General features: G+C 41.6%; 1 protein-coding gene across 1 annotated transcript; it reads right to left on the bottom strand.

Moving 5' to 3' along the window:
- Positions 1 to 351: 351 nt before the first annotated feature.
- LOC129210058 (uncharacterized) lies at positions 352 to 18,696 on the bottom strand. The gene is made up of 9 exons (XM_054835510.1): positions 18,302 to 18,696; positions 15,686 to 15,802; positions 14,172 to 14,255; positions 12,522 to 12,651; positions 11,329 to 11,419; positions 9,429 to 9,553; positions 8,412 to 8,507; positions 7,266 to 7,451; positions 352 to 1,275 (listed from the first exon to the last, which is right to left on the bottom strand). Exons 1-9 carry the CDS (start codon positions 18,694 to 18,696, stop codon positions 1,174 to 1,176), a joined length of 1,326 nt encoding a protein of 441 aa, XP_054691485.1. The 3' UTR covers positions 352 to 1,173.
- Positions 18,697 to 22,724: the final 4,028 nt, after the last annotated feature.

Below are 22,724 nucleotides of genomic sequence, written 5' to 3' on the forward strand. Positions count from 1 at the left end.
CCCCAAAAGCACCCAGCCCTGTTTCACGGGGTTTTATCAGGGACGTGAAGTTCTATAGAAGTTCAGAGAGAAAAATGCTTCATTTTTCACGTGTGCTTTTGGCAGCGATTTAGTTGCACTCATTAGTTTCTTTTGCTATTTAAAAAATAAGTTTATTATTTATTAGTTTTTATTATTGAAAAACAAAACTTATATCGTTACCCTTTAACATCTGGTATCAAAGGGAATGAACTTCATAAGCCCACAGATGCATAAAATGCTCATATTGAGCTTTATAAGAAACCACCTCTTTTGTTTACAAACTCATTGAAGAGCAAATCATTATATATCCAATAAAATATTTAGAAGAAGTTTATTCTTTGAGATAACTTTATTAAAGCTTTCTTCAAACACCACACAGTATTGCAAAAAATCCGCAATTGCAAGGTTCAGTCTCCTTAGCTTCTAATTTTTTTTCCCCCTGTGGTACTTATCTAAACCAGAAGCTTGCCAAGAAAATGCATGTTGTAGGAAAACATTATATGGGGTATATGATGACATATAATAATTATGTTCCTTCGAACACACAGGAATTGATGTATAAATGCTTTAACTCTTAAAAATAAAATGCATAGTGACACTCTGCAATGAGGCTCCCACCAACTTAAACCAGGATTCAGATTTTGCATCAATAACGGATCCTCTGCACTGAAGTTACTTAATTATAGGCTGGTTTTTTTTCTTCTGATGCATATGAAATTGAGTACGAATAAAAAAGACCAAATCTTACATACAGTGCAACTGGACTGAGCAGTCTGGAACCCCAGGTTGGGTGCACAGGGGTAAATCTCATCCACTGTTAACTAGATGCACGCGTTCATCTAAAAATAAAGAGTCATCCCATCACATGCACTGTATCGTTATGGCAAACATTTCTACAGCACACTTTGGGGAGAAAGAGCTAAAATGGGAAAAAAAAAATCAGGAAAAATATTGTACCTGTCCTGAAACAACACAGTAAATATTAAATATTTTATTATGTCATTTGCAAATAAGTAACGACAAATCAATGGCAGAATAAATAATAAAAAATAAGTAATAAATTTGGTCCCTAAGCAACTGCCATCTTAACTGTTTGTCAAAGTCATCCAAGGACAAAACCCAATGAAATCGGGAGCCAGATCCAGGCTGGCACTAGGCGGGCTCCTCGCTCACCAGCAACGGTTCCACTTCCAGCGCCACTAAACCGGATTGTCTTTCCTTGCGCTGACGATACAGGAGGAATTGCAGAGTCACCTGTTATTTTGGGGTAAGGAAGGGATTAACTAGGATACAGAGGTAGCAACTGCAGTACTTGCTTTCAATTAAACCCCAAATAAGCTGTACAGAATAAAAGCAGCCATCCATTTAGTTCTGGCACAGGCTCTGAATACCAGAGTCCGCAGAGGAAAGCTTAAAACTCGCTGTATCTAATTCCTGTACTGTAGTGTAAGTATTATCCATTTATTTAATCCCGACTGTGGAATTTTCTACATTAGCATATAACCTTTTCCAAATCCTACTTAACGCTCATTTTCAGTATTTCTTTGTGGCAAAAAGTTTAATCATTATTTTACTTGCAACACTAGAAAAAAGAACATACGGAAAAATTCTAACTCAAAACTTCAGATCCCCTTGGTTACACGGCTCAGATACACAGGAAAATGTCCTTTACCACCTCTTCCTCAGGCTTGCAAGGGTCCCAAGTGTGAAATTCCTTAGAAGCAGAACAGGAACGAGGTTCACCTAGGAACAATGTGGAATCAAACACATTGCCCTGTACTACTCCAGCCTCAGCGGGCTAAATACTGCAGGTAGACGCTGGTAAGGAGGAGAAGTTAGTAAAAACTTTTCTTAGCAATAGATCAGCAGGGCCTGATCGGAAAACAAAATTCTCATTTCCTGCAAAATGCTAGCTGGTTTGGTATTTACAGGCACTGACATGCAGGCATCACTATGACTCAATATTTAATGCTGGTTTCAACACAGAATTGTGCAATTAGGCATAATTATTTATTTCTATTGTAAAATAGACCACTGGAAATACCGCTAATCTGAAAAGAACTAACAAGTATGGACTCGTCCTTGATGGTTCCAGCTCTCAAACAAAATTATTTTGAGCATACATAGCCTTTAAATAAAAAAATCAGGGCTGTGCATCTAGAACGGACAGGAGAAATTTCTTACTCTTCAGAATTTTTGCTAGATAGCCGAGGAGTTTCATACTTGGGTACTGAACTTGATACAAACCACTTTGTTCTCCCATAGAGACACCACTTCAAGACATAAAGACAGCGCACAAACCTATCCAGCTATGCCCTTCCCTCACATATTCTTTTCTATTCTATTCTAGGAAATCTGCACAGCACCTTACAGAATAAAGATCCGCCAGTCCCAGTAAATCCTCACAGAAACGACGTGAAATGCGAAGCAGCAGGTCTTCACAGAGGCAAAGCACACCAGCCAGCAAAGCGGCCATGCTCTGTACAGCAGGGTTTACGGCTTCTACTTTTTTCGCTCACTTTGGGGACTGTTTTTTTTTTCTTTTTCTAAAAGACAGCGTGATTCCAGCAGCAGACTGTGCTAAACCCAGCATGACTTGCTATCCAACTTTGATGAAGAAAGCTTTCAGGACATGAGGTGGGTGGAAGGAGGTGAAGTAGATGAGGACAAGTAGGGACCTCCAACATAAGGATCTGTAGGAAAGCACGTGTAAAGGCACGTGGTGTAGATACAAGTGGCCATCTGTATACCCGGGTACCTGGTACAAATTCCAATGTATACTCGTCTGAGTTCAGATTTCACAGAACCTGGGTCACCACTACTGTGAAAATCCCATTTACTACATGTAAAATCCCATTTTAAAAATGAAATAGTTACCCTGGGAAGAAATCTGACACACAGAATTCTAGCAGGAACACTTTGGATCAGTTAAAATAACTTGGCTGGTGGACGATGGGTGTGAGAAGTTTGAGGCTAATGTATGTAATTATTTATAAAAGTAAGAAGGGGCGGGGGGGGGGGGGGAGCTTTCTGGGAGGCCTGGACGAAGGGAGAGGAAACTCTCTACATCTTAGGCAGAGCCCCAAGAATTATCCCACCTTCCCAAAGCCTTCCAGCATCCCACCTGTGAGGGCCCTCAGCTAAAGACTAGACAGGATTTCCTTCAGAGAGAGCAGGCCAGCACTCCTTTTCTAGTCTTTCTGTAGTATTATGTGGGGAACGCTTTCTTCTGAGAGCTTAGCAAATTCATTTTATAGCCTATATAGCTACCACTTAAGTTTCCTGCCTTTTTCTTTTCTTTTTTATGGGCCTTACTGTACTCACAGCTGAGCACCTCCTCAAGTCTTAATAGTTGCACTGGTGGAAAAAAGACCCTGTGAATTGGGAATCAAATTTACTTAAATCATACTGTGGGCCTGGGACAAGCCCGGGCTGTAGCACTGCGCATTATCACTCTTAGCCACCAAGCTGGCAACAGCAACAGAGCTTTTAAGAAGGTATAAATTATAAACACAAGTTCTGTGGAGCTTATCAAACAGTGTTTCCAGAATATGTTTTTGTAGTGTGTGTACTCAGCTGGTCGTATTTTTTAAATAAACGCTAAACTGCCAAGACTACTTAATATAGAAACTAACTTGCTGCTCAAGTCTGACTTTCTGGGGGAAACTTTAAGACCTAAGCATGCAGACAGCCCAAAGTGGAGGAGACAACCAAACTGACTTCTCAGAGTAAAGTTTATGGCAGCCACCAAGCTAGCATATCAAATTTCTTTCATTAAATTAAGCAATTTAATGACAGTTTCAAAAAAACAAAATAGCTTTGAGACAAAAGCAGGTATTTACGGGAGGGCGGCAAAGTTGTATGTTTGGCTGGGAAACTCTCCTGGCTGAATTGTCAGGTCAGGTTTATATTCTTTGCACAGGGTAATTAAATTACAAAGTGTGATGTTTTGTAGAAGTATATAATGGATTCCAAGTGGTTACCCTGCAAATCACAAAAGGTGCAAGAGAAGAGTCTGCATGCAACACCTTGGCTCCTCCTGGATGTACTTTGGCTATCTAGTAACAACCCGGCTACACTTAATGAAAAGAATTACATGTGGAGGATTTGAAGAGAGTTCTCTGACAATAGGGCGATGTCAAATAAAAAAAAAAAAAGGCAAAAATCTTGGTAAAGGGCTTTGTCTGAACTGAACACACAGCAGAGTTGTTTGGTTTTGGTGGGAGCATGGGAGGAAGGAAGCAGGGTGAAAGAGGGTAGAAGAGTTACAGAAAAGGATGAAGCTTTCTGGAAAAACTTGCACTAGATTCAGTCTCTTTGAAACTTAGTGATGGCTGCTGCTAAAACTCTAAAGGCAGAACTGGTCATCAACTGATGCGGTATTTTAAAATACGTAGTATTGCATCCTTGTGTACAAATGAAACATGAAGTAATCATGCACAGTAAATAAAGCTCTATTACGGCCCACCATGGAACCTTAAACCAGACAAATCTGGACTTAGCGTCTGACCCTCAAGGCGCCCCATCAGCCCATTTCAACCCTGGGCTGCCTGGTTTCTCAAGAAACTCCAACCACCTTCCCCTACTGCAGAGCACCAGTTGGAAGGAAACATTTCCTGCAAAAGAAAATTGTGTCCAATTTATAATTCAAATGTGCAGTGCTATGAAACTCCTCTTAAAACGAAAAGGAGGACAATTCATACTCTACGAATAATTGGATGCTTCCATTATTTATTGAAAATAACTGGCTTATTGTGCAACCAAATAACTTTAACTGGAGACACCAAGGGAACAGGATGACCGTGCTATCCTGTTAAACCAAGCCAAAACAGCTCCGGTGTAATCCTGCACTAAGTAACGCTGGAGCTGCTGTTCCAGCCATGATCAGGAGTCCATTTGTTTCTAAAAATAGTCAGTGCCAGCCATGTCAGATGGAAGCAAAAGAATACTGCAGCAGACACAGAGTAAGTGAACTCTTAATCCTGGTTTGGACCTTGAGAAATGAGAGTTTATTTTCCCACCTAATGAAAGTCTGGACACTATCAGGAATAAAGTCTACTAGAATTAGGCAATTTCTGCAACTACGCCTCAAAACAGAGGCTGTTACGCAAATCATCAATGATGAAACACCTCCCTCTTAGAAATTATGACTTTCTGGTTTAACTCCCCTGTTTTCCAAAACCCAGGTGATCCAATTCATAGTTTTCTGGTCTAACATGATGTATCAGTTTGTTAGATTTTTCTGTTTTCTTGCTTGGCAAGAGACAGTAATGAAACTCTCTTTTTAAAAGCATTGACTTCCTTACCTTCAGGGCTTCTCAAAGCAGGAGGTCTGCTTTTGTTTTCTCTTGATTACAAATACTTCATACATTTTCAACTAACACTATATACTTGACTAGATTCCTATAAGCTCCTCAACCTGATTTGGAAGCATCTGTTTTCAATATAATTTGAACTGGAGGACTATTAGCAAGATTGGATTCAGACTCCAATCAAGACAGGACCCAGAAATGAATGTCATGTGCACACTGGCACTGCAATCCTGGGGCAGGGCTCGGGGAGGGGGAAGGTTTGCGGCCAATATAAAAGTTCCTTTTCAGAGTTCATCACAGAAAGGCATCTGCAAATATGCACATAACGTACTGTAAGGGTCATCAAGATCAAGTTCTAGGGGGTTTTGGGTAAATAAATATTGGCTGGTTTATGTTTCCAGCTGGGGGTGGAAGAAAGGAGTCACTACTCCGTTCATGGAAGAAAAGGGCCGAGCGCTCAAACCAGCCATGTGGGCTAGCAACCCTGCTCCCCGCAGTCTGCTCAGGCCAAAGAAACGGGGCCGTCTCAGACAAGATAAAACTACAACTAACTTCAAAACGGGCCAGGAACCACAGTTTAGTCTCACTGCTGTAGCGAAGTATTCTGTTCCCACATCGCAGAATGTTTTACTAAACCGCCCACTTAAATCGCCATGGCTGGAGATGCACGAAGCACAGATGGCTATTCGGAATGCCAGGGTAATTTAACAGCCCATCCAAGGGCCAGGGTCAGCTGTCCCATCGCTAGTCTAATTGGAGCGGCTTATGAAATTACTTTAATCAGAAAGACAAGAATGATGCCTGGGAATCATAACTTCTGGAACTGTTCCAGGTAAATCTGGTAAAGAACTTCCTTTTAATATGGAACGGATTAACACAACATGCTTCAGCATGGTCCTGAAATCACTCTTCATTTTATCCTGTTTTATAGCTTGAGTTCACGGAGCTAAGTACCAAGGCACAAATCTAAAATTCTGACTTCAGGGAAAAATCAGAAAATCTCTTTATACTCTCTTAAGTGAAAATACAAGCTATAGTAACAAGACGGGTGACTATAAACCTACAGTAAGACCAAGTACCATCACATTATCATTCACTAGCCAAAGTACCATACTACTCTAAACATTTTGCTTTTAATTTCTTGATCACAGAATGCTGATGCTCAGTCTAGAGAGAGCATGACTAACAATAACTAATATACCGTGGGCATCTCATGTACGTCCCCTGAATATAAGAAGGAAAAAAAAATTAGTGTTTTCAGTTTGCTCAGGACTTTCAAGAAACTGGCACACTAATCTAGCTAAGAGTGTAGTTGGTTAGCCCTTAGCACGTCTCTAGGAGCACAGCCACTGGTTTTCAGAGGAACTCAGTGTCTCAATGCGTCTGCCTTTGCCCGGAATCACAGAGTTAAGGGCAGCTGCAGCATTGCTTTGTTAAACGCTATTTTCCCGAAACTAAGTTTGCCAAAACCTCATTGTTTGTCTCTGAACTTAATGCAATCTTGCAATAACACTCACCCAATTTAACCAAATTCTCAAAGCTGTAATTCTATATTTGCATTTAAAAACAAGCAAGTTTGGGGTTTGTTTTGGTTTGTTTGTTTGGGGTGTTTTTTTACATTTATCAGACAGCAAACCTAAGAAAAACAACACAATGTGAACGCCCCCCAACTTTTAGTAGACTACGTATTGCTTACAAGATATAAGTTAACCTGTGCAATGCAGCTTTAATGTAGGTATTTTCTATAAACTTCTTATTCTTATCATGAAATATTATAAAACGCATACAAATTACTGTGCAGAAAGAAGATCTTATGATCAGGTTAGAATCATAGAAAACAAATTTCGAATTAAAAAAAAATCCACTTAATTTCTGATCTACTTATTAACAAGCCTATCCTGAGAAACTCTAGCTGTAACAGGAAAAGGATACAAAAATGTCTAGAAACAAAACTCCAAAGCTGCCAAGGAGCCATGGAAGATGGTGTAAAAAGTAGAGGGTCCGGAAGGATTCGGTAGCTGGCATCTTTAAAACAAGGCTCAGTCCGTACGTACAGTTTCCCATCATGGCCAAGGCAAAGAGCAGGTAAGAGGTGCCTTCTGTTGATTTTCTTTGGAACTAAACGCAAAGAAGTTTTTACAAATACAAAGAAATGTTAAAACATGTATCACAGTAAGCAGTTATAGGTAACTTTGGCATTTTGTGCTATAATGCATCCAAAGACTTTCGGTCATTCTTGTCCATCTATTCCTGGGCTCTGAATCCTCCAACCTTAGTACCTGCAGCACATATCACCAAAAACTACAGAAATTGTTACAGTTCTTAGAAGCAGCTCCAGTTAATGTAATTTTTAAATAAGTGCAAAGCAACAAGGATAATCTGCTTCCAAATGATATTTAGTTCTTAAAAAAAATCTGTTGTTCTATCAGTCTTTTTGAAAATATTGTGGTATTCCAGCTGTGAAGGAAAAGGTAGAGGAGGAATATAAATAGTCTTGGAAATGAACTAATTTCCATAATCAATTAAAATGCCCCTATACAATTAACAATGTAAAACTTTCAGATCTTTTGTTGTTCCAGGTTTGGGTTGTTTTTTTTTTTTAATATACTGATAGTGAAGAGGCTGTGAGGGGAAAAAAAAAAGTCCGTAATGGCATCTTTGTGAAAAGGTGCTAAAATTATAAACTAATTTTGCTCTAATTCTAACTTTTGATCCCACGGTTGGTTGCTTAAGGTAGAATATTTTGGAGAAAGAAAAGGTGAGATATCACTTGCTCGTGACAACAATCACAGAATGCAGGTTTCTGCTTGTATCTGATAAATCCAACTGTAAACACTTCATCTGCCCTGGCCAATCAATCCTCTTCCATCAATCAAAGACCATCATTTTCCTAAAATTCTCACCATCCTCCTCTGAATGGGGAAAAAAAAGCCCCTTTTTTTTTTTTTTACCATTTTAGATAGTCACAAAGGCAAAGTAGGCTTTCAAGTTCAAGAGGGCTCACTGTTAGGGAGAATCCAACATCTAAAGCAACAGAGAGTATTTTGTACAAGTTTACTTAGCCAAAAACCTACTTACATTTTTATACAGCTGAGGAAATCTACTTCCCAAGTAAAACACACAGGATATATAGCCACAAACGAAGCCTGACATTTCAACCATATCAAGAGAGTTCTGAAAAAGAAAAGGTACACATATTTTGGCAAGAATGTTTTCAGGCGTTTCAGAGGATTACACTGAGAGTCCACTGGCTGATTTTCTGGACAGAACTCCTTTCAAAGCAGTTCAGTGCTGCTCTTCAAATGACCAAAGAGGGCTAGAAAGGGTTTAATCTTTTTCTCAGAACAATGCACACTGCTGCGTCATAGCCATGACTGAGATCAAAACTAGTGCCAGGCTTTAGGATACGATACTAATATCAATCCAGTCCTCCTGCTAAAAAGCCTGGGCACAATAATTCAAACCAAAACTAAGAACTGTAGCTAGGGCCACAAAAAAAAAAAAAAAAAAAAAGAAAAGAATCATCCTGTCTGGAGAAAGCAAAATACTCATTTTTCACAGTTTAAGAGTTGTTAGTTTTCTCACTCTAGCTGTGTTTTGAAAATAAGCTGCTTCCCTGCTGGGCGATGTTGCTGGATTACAATTATTTTACTGGCATTAGTATGAAGGCCATAAAATTGCTAGAATAGCCTGTGAACTTTCCTGCTGAAATGACAGCAGCAGCAGGTACAATTGTAATTTTCCACTTTTATTGATTTCACTTGTGACTGTGTAGTCTCTACATGGACATCTACAGTATTTACCACAAGCAGAAACACAACACGTATACACGTTTTTTGGCAGAGCAGCACATCCTAATGACCCACAGGACAGAATAAGCCCAAAACACAGGCAGTTGCTAAAAGAAGCGATTTTATAACTTCTTTATTTTGGGATGTATGGTCCACAGTTAAAACATCCACATAGTGCCACTTTTATGGTTTCTAAATCATTGTTATAAATGTCATCTGAATTTCTTTAAAGCTCAGTGTACGCAATCTTTTCAAGACACTTTTGGGTGGGATTTTTTTGGAATGGCAGCAGGTAAGAACTTACATTACTTCTTTCAATTACTGCACTCTGGTCTTGGCTTCTTAGTAACAGCTGACAGAGTAAAATAACACACAGTGCTATACACACCATGATCCAGGTTATACAGAAATTCTTCAGACTTTTGCTGCCTAGAATGACATAAAAACAAATTAGCTGAAAAATAACATCTGCTGTTGATTTAAAGCTACTTTTTGCTTGCAATATAAATATATGAATTTAAAGGTAGAATTTCATGTATCTTTTTCTTGGCAGCAATGGAAGTCCACCTCCTTCTTCTGGGCTCCATGCCCACCCCTGCTCACTATCACAGTTCTTGCACAAAGACACAGCACAATAGAGGGGAGCAGTGCAGGAACAGGAGGGACCCCCTTAAACAGGCATTGCTACCAAGAGAGAAAAGTTTCATGCTCGGTTCATCTCTTGTATTAGCTCCTAATAGTTTACTATTAAGTAACAGCTGGTAAACAGAAAGCTGCTAAGTAGAACAGAATGTGACAGTTTCTTTCAACACATCCTGATTAAAAACTGCAAAAGCAAGGATATTTGAAATTTATATTAACAAAAATATCTTTAAGATAAATACGTAATCTGAGTGCTGTGCCATCTATGTCCGTGGTTAGCCAGATACCGAGCCTTACCAATACTCAAAGACACAGACTCCACCTAGCACATCTCCATAGACACCTACAAGACAACTTGGAAACGGCCGACAAGCCTACAGAACTCCGGAGCTATGTTATCTCCCCTGTCTACGAGAGGCTGGTAAAGTCCTGCAGTCACTGTTACCAGCGGAACAAACTGCTGTACAGCATTAGTAAGCCTGTCCTAAAGACCTGCGCTCTAAATAACACAGACTTCGTAGTGCTGTTCCACAGGCCACGCTTTGAGATGGAAAACTGGGCGACTTGTCTAGGGTGGCTGCTCCAGAAGCGAGTACCCAAAAGCCCTCTTTCTGTCACAGCTTCCAGCACAGTACCACCCCTCCCTCCCCAGCTCTGCAAACCAGTGAGCTGAAACAGGCACCGGCAGCTAAACCGGACAAAAGCCCGTGTTTGTTTTCAAGAGTAGGCAGCAGGAAGGAAATATCTTCAGCACTGACCTATCTCCAGGTTTATCATCAGTTCCATATTGAATGAATCTGCTTTATCCCTATTTAGTCCGCTGGGAAGGCATCTGGTTTACTTCAGCTTTTTGTTACCTCTGCCGCACCATGGATTTCCTTTGATACTTTTTTTTTTTTTAGATTGATGAGTTAATGTTTTTGATTTGATACAATGTGAACAGAGCTTTCTGTCTTCCATTTCAGTCAAAACAGTAGCCCATTGGTAGGCTGAATACTACAACTACTGCCAGGATTTTATGAAGCCCAACTCAAGTAATTTAATTCCCCTCGAATATGTTTTTTAACTATATGTATTGAAACAGAACACATGAAGATGTCAAGATATTTTATGCTATAAGCAAATAAAGTCCGGTTTCAATCAACATGGAGGAAACTAACCGAACCACACAAAGAAATAATGCGTGCTTTCAACTTACACATATATTTAGATAGCTGTAAGTAGATAGTAAAATGATGGTGTAAGTTAAAATATGGAACCAGATTCCACAAAACTGCTGCGTTTTGTATGTCTATATAAACTAAAACTACTACATGGAAAATATTTACAGATATTACGTGGGTAAAAAAAGAGAAAGGCAGAAAGGCAGAGAAAAGAAGGGGCAGGCTTTTCACAAGAGCCTAAGAAAACTGGAAGCAATAAACCTAATAACTTCAACCAGAATTTGTGCGCTCTATTTTTTGATCCCTTTGGGAAAAAAAGGTATTTAAAAGCTGTAGAAAATATAAAACTAAAGAGCATGCTACATTATGGAGAACATATTAATTGTTGAAAAATCTTACATTTTGTCATCTTCTGATTCTTGAGCTTATAGTAGACAAATTGTGAAATCATAATTATATCCATGTTAACATAAAAAATGGCAGTGACAATCTGAAACAGAAGATACATTTGCTTGTTCAGTATACAAATAGTTCAAAATACCTTAACCGGATGGAAATTTTGCTTCATAATGATAATGTGAATGACAAATACCAAAGCACTGCTAAAAAGAAAAAAAAATAAGAAAGAAAAAGAAAAAGCATTTCCAGCACAAACCAAGTCAGACCACTGCAGATAAATGCAGCGTAAACCTTATGCAACAGGGACTTGCTGACACGATGGCAGCAGCTGCTCATTTTCCAGGATGCATAGCACAAACTCCTACCTGGGCAGCCTGATCAATCCTTCCTGCCCGGAAACTCAAGCCTGCTCCTCCTAGTTTCCCAACACTTTGGAAGCTACTCATCTTACTCAGTGCCTCTTCCCTCAGTAAGACAAACCCGACATTCTCTCTTTCCCTCGTCATCACGGGGAGATGGAACCGTTAGTGCTACACGTTACGTTGTAAAAGACAACTCTGTCCACCCTTGGGTCCATCTCCAGCTTGCGAAAACTTCTGCAGGTGGCTGACACACACCTCTTTCTTAAAAAATGCAGATAAGAAAGTTTCAGACACAATGTATTGCTGAAAACGACTGTTCCTTTCGGAGAAACCCTCCCCTTAATGAAAAAAATATGTTTTCAATTCAGACGTTAATAGCTTTGAACTAGTATTTCCCCGTTAATAAACAGTTTTCTTAAAATAAAACAAAAAAAAACCCCAAGAGGAACTTTAAAGAGCAGCTGCCCCAAAACAGCTTGATCTACTACAAGCTAAACAACACAGCTTCCTTCCAACCCCATTTGCTCTGCAAGCTCACTTTGAAGCTGAAGCTCAAATGAAAATTCCCCACTTCATTCATCACTGAGTAACACCCAGTAAGTCTCTCTGACTGTTAATTACAAGCATGAAATGGTTCCTATAACACATAACAGTATTGATGTAAATATTTGGGAAATTATGACCTATTTTATACAGGGTAGATCAGTGAACAGAATACGAAACTATTTTCTTTCCCAGTATGGACTTTATGGTGCAATATTAAGGAATCCTAGAATTTAAAGAGACAGTTTGAAAAGCATAAATCAAAACGTAGGAATATTGACAGATTACCTGAATTGGCAGTTGATTTGTTAAATAGCAGCCTACGAAATTTGTAAGATCTCCAGCTATCCAACACAGCAGAAAGCCCAAAGACAGCGCTTGATCCACTCTTCCATTCTGACAGGCAACGTAAATTTGACTGGCACAAATTCCAGACGTAATTGTAAAACAGTGTAAGCAAAAAATATTTAATAAGCTCAGAAGTACATTTTTCAATTTCTGAATAAAGAAAGATTAAAACTCTAACCACAAGAGACCTATGACAGCAGTACTCCACTTACCTTTTGAAGAAGAGCTCAGTACCACTACAGCTCACCATGTCTTACTCTAACATAACAAAAGACTCAAATCAGAACTTCATTACTGCGTGCCTGGGCTCCTTTTATGTGGCCTGCACTGAAATACCATTTTCTGGACACCAGAACTACACCGTAAGCATTTTATATTCATCTGCTGTAAATACCAGCCTTTAAAATACTGAAATAAGAAAAACACTGTTCCCTAACATGGAAGGGCTAAGAGTGAATGAAGCTTCTAAAGGAGCTGACAACTACGCTTACGCCTCTAAATTGGAGAGCTGTTATTCAGATTCACAATGGGGACTATGAAGTAATCCCAAATGTGAGTCCATTAGACATATTTTGATGAATTCCATGCTCACTAACATGACAGTTTTAATGTAAAGCCCCCTTTCAACTAATATTTCAAGTAATATTTCTCAAGCTCCACAGCTTACCAAGAGTGGTTTTGTTTTGCTTGATTTCCATAGCCCTTTTACTAGTTCAGTAAATTATACCCCCTTTATAGGGCCAGACTTTGGAGTCAATTCCATTTTGTTTCAGGCATTTTCACCTGCTGGGAGCATTTCTATTTTTCCTTTGTCATCTCTTACCTACATATTTGAAACCTGAACTCAGTGCCAGCGACCAAACGGCATCTGATTTAGCACTACCGAAGCGCTAACTCATGTGCTGCTTCCGACCTTTCCTCAATCCAAATTTCATTGGCAGGAGCCAGCACAACAGTACTGGTGACATAGCATGTGGTTTAAATAAACACTGAGCCAGCTTCTGCAGCAAGTGTGCCTGCGCGTGCACACACATCTCAGGGTAGAGAAGATAAGAGAGAAGAGGTGATTTATTCTCATTTGCTCTAAGTGGCAGAGATTAGTGTCAAGTCAGTACAACAGAACAGTACATCAAGCTCATTTGTCAACCACCAAATATTGTTGCAAACATGAACAACATGCTTCTCTGGCATATTATATCTGTATTATGCAGATAGAGAAACATATCCAAGATAAAATAATAAAAAAAAAAAGGGCAGCTTTTGAAAAAAGGCTTCAGGCAAGATTACTCATGTTTGAATCTGAGGACTGCTTAAGACTTTAAACTTACGGTAGTGCAGCAAACAGAAAACAGACAATGGAAATCAGTCCTATGACAACACTCCAATACTCCCACGCATTCTCGACACATTCTTCCAGGAGATGCCAAATCCATGGTGTTCCATTTATGCACAATCTCCTATTCTCTACTGGGGAGATATTGAAAGCATGTGTATACAGCTGAGAAGCCATCATTCCTGGACCGAGATTCAATTTCAGAAGTTTATTTCTGCCTCCATTTTTACCCCATGCAAATCCGCAAATCCGTTTACCGATGCTGAATATCCTCTGTGAAAAGACCTCTGCATCCAGACGGATGCTTGATATCACAGTTATTTCCAATCTCATAAACGAACCTGCCAAATTCAAAGAAACAAATACAGCCAGTGTGAATAAGACATTAACCGTACAATGCTTGCTTATATTTATTGCTTACAGAAAAGAAGTCAGACTTCCAAGAAAGAAAAATACTTTGTGGTCCATCGCATTTATTAGCTCTTGACAAATAAGCAAGACTCCAGATTTATATCATTATAGCATTTTAGTCTGGGGTTGTGTTAGGCAGAGACTGCAAGTTACACTGAGGTGCCAGCACTCTGCTACAGGGTAAAGCAAACCAAGCACTTTATTAGCACTTAAGACCAAAACTCTGATTTTCATGTTCAATGTTATGCCAAAAAAGTAACAGTACATTCTTTAATGATCCTAGCCCAGACTCTGAACACTCTACTCACACTTACAAAACATAAACATAATGTTGTTTTCTACACAACTAATTTCAGGATAATGTTATGAAAAAGAAGTCACTTATGACTCAGATTCTGGAAGAGCTCTAAGGTCTACTTGATCTAGACAGACCATCAGACTAACTAGAGAGTCAACATAGTGTCAAACTAGTCTGCGTTATTTAATACTCCAGAGCAAAGATGGAAAGCGTAAGAAACTGGCAGAAGGCAACTGTAAGGTATTCTTGCCCCCAAAATCCCCAGAATGAAACGCAATAGTACAATACAGCTTAAATTTTGAAGCAAGCGAGGGTTGAATTTGACCTTTAAAATTATTTTCTTGTAGCCAATTGTAATAGTTCTGGATATTTTTTTGTTTCTGCTGAAATATCCATCCTATTTGAAATTTTAATATTTACTTAGAAGGCTAACCACTACAAAACTGAAGAAAATTTTAACAAAAATGCATAATTATCTATTACTATTCCTTGAAACTTCCTGCTGACAAAACCCAACTGATTTCCCACTCATTCTGATGATAATTTAAGTCCTCTCAAAGTTAATAATTCCTCATATAGAGGAGTTTTAACTAGCTATTAAGGAAAAAAGCCAGAGCAAATGCACTGTTTAAAAAAAAAACCTACAAAAGAAGTACTCCACTAGTAGGTTTACCTGTTCAGTATTTAAAGCCAGATGTAGAACCAGTAACAGGAAAGATGGTGAAAATTTCTAAGACCATCTGGAACATCTCAGACACAGCAAATTCAGAAAACAGGCAGGTATAATACTGAGGTCTAAGAGCATCCCTCTAGAAATGAATAAGGCTATTTACTATCTCACAGACAACAGTCCCCAAAGGCCTGATGTTTGTAGCTGGGATTTCTGAAGTTCTTCACTCTGCACGCACGGGGCCAGGGCTTGGAAGGGCTAGCAACATATCCTGGGTGCAAGGTTACTGGTTGGAGCCACCCTCCTTATGCATCAAACTACTTTTGAATCCAGGTGAAGTTTCACAAAGTTTGTTTTCATAGAGCAGCATTCACTGTAAAGTTAGGACTCACTTTGCTAGGATTCGAGAAACCTGCTTTTTCTTTTCATGAGGTATCTGTGGCGTTAAATGCCGGAACAAGTTTTCTGTAGAAACTGGCTGCCTCTCAAGAGAACTGTCATCATTGGACCTAAACCAATTAAATGATAAAAAAAGAACATGTATTCATACATTGAGAACTTACCTTAGCCTATTAGATAACTTCACCAGTATAAACTGAATATAATCAGACTTCATAGCTATCTTTGAAAATAATTTTTAAAGTTAAAAGAAAAGTTGTGAGTAACGTTGCAAGTAAGCCTTCCCATTCTGGTACTCTGCAGTTGAGTTTTACCACCCACTAAAAAGGGAGAAACATCAAAGCATTTGTAAACATTGTAACAAAGCCCTTATACATTTTATTAAGCTTCATCCCAAAATACCTATTTCCAGACAAGCAAAATATGTTAGATGTAAAAAAAATAAATAAAAAATTGAACATGGTATTTTAAAACCATGTCTGAAAAATTAGGTTTAATGTGGTATTTAAAACCATGTATGAACATTATAACTGCAGTTGGACTCACACATTCAACGGTTCTAAGATCAAGGACTATGCGGTAGCAAGTCTAAACAAGGCAATTCAGACTCAGCCACCTGATCTAATGCTATACCCTGCTCCAAAACCCTGCAGCTATTACGGAAAACCAAACAGTTTAAAAAGTGGTAGGAATCAGACAGGCCACTTACACTTCCCAGATGACTGCAGACTTGAGCTTTGGCCTCCTGCCACACAACACACTTAACACATTTAAAGCATGTGGATATTCCTGGGTTGCTATTACTTAACATTTACGCAGCAGAATAACGTTCGTAGTGCCAGTTCTTGTGACTGTATTTTTAAACGTACAGTAATTGCTATTTTTCTTAAATCCCCAGCTAAATATTCTGTCCCAGTAAGAGCCTGATCACCAAAACCAGCAATTCCACCAGCGGCCAGAACAACTGGATGCCGTCAATGAAACGTATCGGCCGCAACACCTGAACTCCTCCTGCCATTGCTGGGAAGGCAAAAGGCAATGGTGTCAGTGAGCTTCAGTTATTTCCACACCTGGACTGGCTGTGCAATATTAGGATATACCCTTCACCACATAAACTATGTCTCCTGACACTGAAGTATTTCATGACTACATTTTCAGCTCAAAAGAATAATGGTGTTTGAGCTAGACTAATACAGATGGCTCCCTCCCCCAATATATAGAGTCTTGCATAGAGATTTGAATTTTTCCTCAACATTTAAAAAAACCCCAACCTTTTCTTTTGTTGCATTAAATGCTTTGCACCTGAAAACAGGATGAGGAGATTGCTACGACACTTCTTTTCATCCGATAGTATTTAAGTTGCCAATGAGGAAAAAAGAAAATAATATTAAAAGGTGATTTATGTTTCTATAACTATTTCTTGCCTGTAACCTCATATTCTTTTTTACATTACTGCCCAAACACTAGTTAGTGTCTTTTGGAAAAATTACAGTAAAGGTATTATTTTCACAGAACACTTAACTTGGAACCTTGACATCATATCTTTCTGAAAAGGTTTAGTGTTCGTCTAGCTAGAAATAATACTGCTTTAGTGTAGGATATTTAGTATTAAGGAATCAGTAGCTTGAGACTCCTGTTTGGACACTCTTTTTCTTATTTTAATCCTTTATTCTGGAGTAAAAACGTGCAAACAGAAAGAGTCAATGGTTTAAAAGTGAAATGCACTTCATTAAGAATAGCTTCACAGCGCAGAGGAGGAAAAGCAAGCTTTCCCTGGAACTTGGGAGACTTGCCACAGATTCTCTGCCTCTCCAACCGCCCAGCTGCCGTGAACATCCACGCGTTCTGGCTGCTGCATGTCCTTGGATGTCAAATAACGAGACATTGCTAGTAATGTGTAAAGATGTCAGATATGTGCGTCTGGCAGATTTGCAAGTTCTCTAAATAGCAGCTAGTAACAGATTGAAATCCAAAAGGATGTTCAGTTATACAGTATTCATAATTTAATTACTCCTGGGAAAAAAAAAAACAAAACAAAAGAAGTGGAGCTAAGCTAAGGAGCAATTCAGGGCTTCTTCAAACACTTCCCAGCACTACCCCAGTCATTGTATTTCATCTCAAGCCATTCCCTAACCACATTTTTACACACTCCCAATGTGAGTGCTGCCTCTGAATTCAGAGCTGAAGATAAAGCATGACCAAGTTATACCTAGAAACCAAGCCCAGTTCTCGTAGAAAACTTCCAACTCAGCTTATTAAAAAAACCCCAAACACAAGGAAGCGCCTTTCTTTGGCGAGCCGAGCAGGCACCGGAGCCCGAAGCCCCCGGGAGCACCGGCTCATGGCTCCGCAGCCCCTGGGAGCGCCGGCGGGCCCGTCCCCCCGCGCCCCAGTCGGTGACAGTACGCGGTCACCACAGGAGAAACGGGAAGCGGGAAGGCAACATTAAAGGAATAATAATTAGGAACGGCTTTAAGAAAGGGCAGTGGCTCTCTGGTTCCGGGCACATGGCAAAAGCGTGCTCGGCACGGAGGGGGCTCGGCCCCGGGAGACCAGGGCGGGCCTGTGTGTGGAGGCGAAGACACGCACCCGAGCGGGCAGGCACCGACCTGGCGAGGGCTGCTGCTGCTGTTCCGGGGATCCGGCCGGGCCCGCCCGGCGCCGCGCACCTCTCCCCGCACCGCCGCCGCCAACCACCACCACCACCGGAGGGCGGTTTCACCGCACGGAAGACCCTGCGGACGCTCCCGCGCACGGCGGCCGCCACCCTCCGGAGGGCGTCGGGGGAGCCCCGCCGCGCCCTCAGCCACCTCCCTCCCCGCAGCACCCCCAATCCCACGCGGAGGGGGGAGCGCGGCGCAGCCCCCCGACACCCACACCGGCGGCTGCCCGGCCCGCGGCGGGAAGACGGGAGGGAGAGAGGGCCGGAACGCCCGCCCGGCCGCGCCGCCGCCCCTCCCCTTCCCCCGGCAGGCCAGAGCCTCGCCCGGCCCGGCGCCGCCATGAGCCGCCACAGCGGCGGGACCGCGGCGCCCTCTGCGGGCGGGCGGCGCTCACGGCCAGGCCCCCCCCTCAGTCCCGGGTCTCCCGTCAGCCCCGGGTCTCCCCTCACGGCCAGGCCGCCCCTCAGCCCGGATCTCCCCTCACGGCCTGCCCCCCAGCCTCAGCCCCGCCGCGGAGCTCCCTCCCACCGGCCACCGAGAGCCGCAGCCCCGAGGCCGAGCTCGCCCCGAGGAAGGGGGGCAGATGTTGGTGTGGTGTGAAGAAACTGAGGCAGAAGGTGGCAGCGGTGCCCCGAGTCACAAGAAGTGAACGTCTACATGCGTGCAGTTATTACAAAGCTCGGTAATCTTTCTGGGGCCTTCAGGTGGAGGCCGGGGGGCGGCTGACACAGCCCTGTACAGACCAAGGTGCCCGATGGGGCGCTTATGCTGACAAGATGCAAACAGCTGTGGTATTTTTAAGACCTAGGCAGTTGTGTCGGTGGTGCTACCCCTCTTTTATACAAAACCATCACTTTCGGGCCCGTATAGCACATGTACGCAGAGCAGCCATAGGGAGAAACAGAGAACAAATAGAAGAGGCTCCCACCCATTTGTTTACCATGGGGTTGAAGCCGATGTGCCCTTTGCAAGCCCGGCCTCTGCGCTGGATGGCTGCTAAACACCGTGGTGACCTCCCGTTGCGCTGTCAGTGCCCGCTGGACTCACCAAGCCTTGGCAGCTCTTAAACGCCGCCTTTTAATTTGATTTTTAATGGCAGTTAGTGATCCGCGATACAAAGTCATCTAATGAACAATCCTGAGGTCTTCGTAGGATAGGTACTTTTGGACATGAATATTTTAAAATATTTTGATAGGAAAGAGTGTTGTATAATTTACTGAATTTTTAATGTAATTTTACTTTTTATTCTCACATAGGTTCATCATTTCTGTAGTTACTGCAGTCTAGCTAATTAACACAGAGTTGGGAAAATGATTAAAGGAAGGCTCAGGGTATCTGCATTGTTCTAGTTTAATTGCTGCTCAAGCAATGATTCAGTGTTGATTTTGGCAGTTGAGCAGCATTTGTCTGGCATTGTGAAATTCCCTGTTTATGGCCATCAGACTCGTCTGTTGTTGATGGGCAAAAGCATGCAGATTTGTAAAAATCTAAGTAGTATACAGACTTGTGGAAGGAATAGGTTTGTTACATGCCTTACAACGTTTTGGCTGATGCCCGTTGTTGCAGTGCCTGCTAGCTGGAGTCTCCTCACCTGTAGAGGCAGAGCTCGGTCTTGTGGCTGGTGCGGAGCGGGAGAAGAGGGGAGCAGGCTGGAAGGAGCTGCCCGCACTGCAGGAGGGGCTGTACCGGCAGCAGCACTGCAGAGCACTCTTCTACACCTCCCCAGTGCCTACAGAAAAGCCCTCTTGGTGTAAGTAGCCCATGTGGTACCTAACCCAGAGCTGTATGTGAACCTGAAGCGTGCAAGGGCAGCGACTGGAGAGGATAAAATAATCTGCAAATGCTCCTCATGACAATTTATGAAGGCAAACAAAATTTGAGCAAAGGGTACTGGAACCTGGCAGGTGTGCGTGCTCTGAGGGCACTGACAGGCCTTGGTGGCCCTGAGCAGCCTCGCCTGAGCCCTCCACCCACACCTGCCCAGGGGACCAGCTCAGCTCAAGCTGAGTCCCTCAGGCCTGGATAAATCTCAGACCAGTGCGTTAGCAGCTTGGCTTCTGGATGGACCCTTCACGCAAGCATGTCATAGCTTGCATCCAGCCCAGTTTCCTGGATGGACTTTGGACCTGTGCTGTATCCTGTCTCTGGGCTTGTCTTGTTTGGCTCCTGGCTGGATTCACCACTTGACTCTCCTGGGAGCATTAGGGGCTGGTGTTGCCTGCACCCAGCTCTTCTGGCTGTGTTCGGATCCTGCAGGGCTAAGCCCTGCCCATGAGGGCACTGCCTGCGCCCTCTGGACATCTCTCTGCTTGTGGCTCGCCTTGCTTTAGGGCACCAAGTAAGGAGGCTTGAGTATTTTTACTATTTAGGTCAAAGCCCCACATATCCTTAACTACGTGAACATAAGTATGCTGATGATTAGATGCAATTTGTTGACCTCAAATGAGTTAATACATTTAAGAATACATAACATTGATCGTAAGGAAATAGGAGTAAATTAGCAATTTACATGTGGAAAACCACTGTAAAGATGCCTCCAAAATGCTTCCAGAGACTAGAAAACATTTTCAGAAGCAGAGGTTGAAATTCATAGGTTTATCCAGGCCAGGTGCTGTCTCTGTTCTTGGAATGAACGCATCTTCTATGTCACGAACTGCATTTTATGGCATCTCCTTAAAAAAAAAGTGACTAAAGAGAGGATAATGTGGTGAAAGACAGCCAATTATTTCATAAATGTAAACTACATTAAAAAGTGGTGTACAACATTATATATTTATGGATACAATTTTGTTCTACTGTCACATAACAAAATGAATAATACATTAGTCCAAGAACTTGTCATTAAGTGAATTTCTTTGTTGCCTTGCCATTAAAATAAAAAAGTCCTTGGTCTGTATATATGCATGACATTAACCCTTTTCTGGGAACATAATGTAGGGTGGGTGAAGGTACTATTAAACTGCAAATTTGAAGTAGATTTTATAATTTTTAAGGTGAAATAATGCTAATGAAATTCATCAGAGATTTGAAGACAGTCAGGAAGGCTTTACAGGGTTTTTTTTTCTGTTAATGAGAAAATAATAATGGAACTGATATTGGATATTATTTAGACAAGAAAATGCTGTTCTTTTTTACCCTCTCTATTGTCAGAACATTATTACAGTAACCAGTAGGCAAGAGTTTCTTTGCAAGAATTAATGAGAACGTGGAATCGGAGACAATTTATTTAAGCATCAGAAAACTTCCAGGGAAGGCTGAGTGTGCTGTTTGATCAGTTTTAACTCTAGAATACCAATCCATTTTCTCTTGTAAGTCCCCGTGTATTACAATACCAGTATCACATTTACATCTTGTAATGAGGTTGAGTCCAGTTGTGACAGCCATGGCTTTTCTCTGTAGTGCCTGCTTGTATTGCTCTAAAGCCCGAGTCTCCAAAGTTGTGAAAGAACACGTTTTAAAACAATGTGTGTGAAAGCCAAACCAGTTTCTACAGAAGTTTACGGACACAGAGGAGTTTCAGTGGCTTCTGAGGCAGCGATGTGCCCTTGCAGCAGAGGCAGACACAGCACACTGGGCTGTCTTAGGCAGAGCATTGCCTGCCGCTCGAGGAAGGTGATCCTTCCCCTCTGCTCCACAGATGGAATCTGATGATTCTGGAGTGCTGTGTCCAGTGCTGTGCTCCCCAGTACAAGAGAGACGGGGACATACTGGAGTCCAGTGAAGAGCCGTGAAGATGATTAGGCGTGAGAGCATCTGATATAGAGGGAGAGGCTGAGAGAGCTAAGACTGCTTATCCTGGAGAAGAGACGGCTCCGGGAGATCTCATCAATGTATATAAATACCTGATGGAGAGGAGCGAAGCAAAACTCCTCTGAGGAGCAGTACCCAGTGACAGGACAGAAAGCCACAAGCACAACTAGAAATCCAGCCAATTCCAGTTAAATGTAAGGAAAAACTTTCTTACTGTGGGGCAGGTCAAACACTGGAACAGGTTGACCGGAAGGACTGTGCACTCACCATCCTTGGAGGTGTTCGAAGTCCAACTGGAGGTGGCCCTGGCTGACCCTGCTCTGAGCAGGGCTAGATGGTCACTGGAGGTGCCTTCCAGTCTCAACCCTGCTGTGATTCTCTGACTCTGAAAAGGGGCAATGAGTAATTAAAAAGAATAAGACTGTTACTCATATGGTTAAAGTTAAGTTCAAGAATCTGTTAAGGTCTGGCACCTCCTCACAACGTCTCCTAAGTCCATGGTATCTACCTCCAGTTTGAAAGAGTTTCAGTCTTTTCCCAAGTCTTTTCTTTCTTTAATTCTTGTCCTTCCAAGAAGAGAGAGGAACATCTATTTACAGTCTGATGAGGAAGGCTAAAG

This window comes from Grus americana, chromosome 9 (assembly GCF_028858705.1).
Source record: "Grus americana isolate bGruAme1 chromosome 9, bGruAme1.mat, whole genome shotgun sequence".
Lineage (NCBI taxonomy): Eukaryota > Metazoa > Chordata > Aves > Gruiformes > Gruidae > Grus > Grus americana.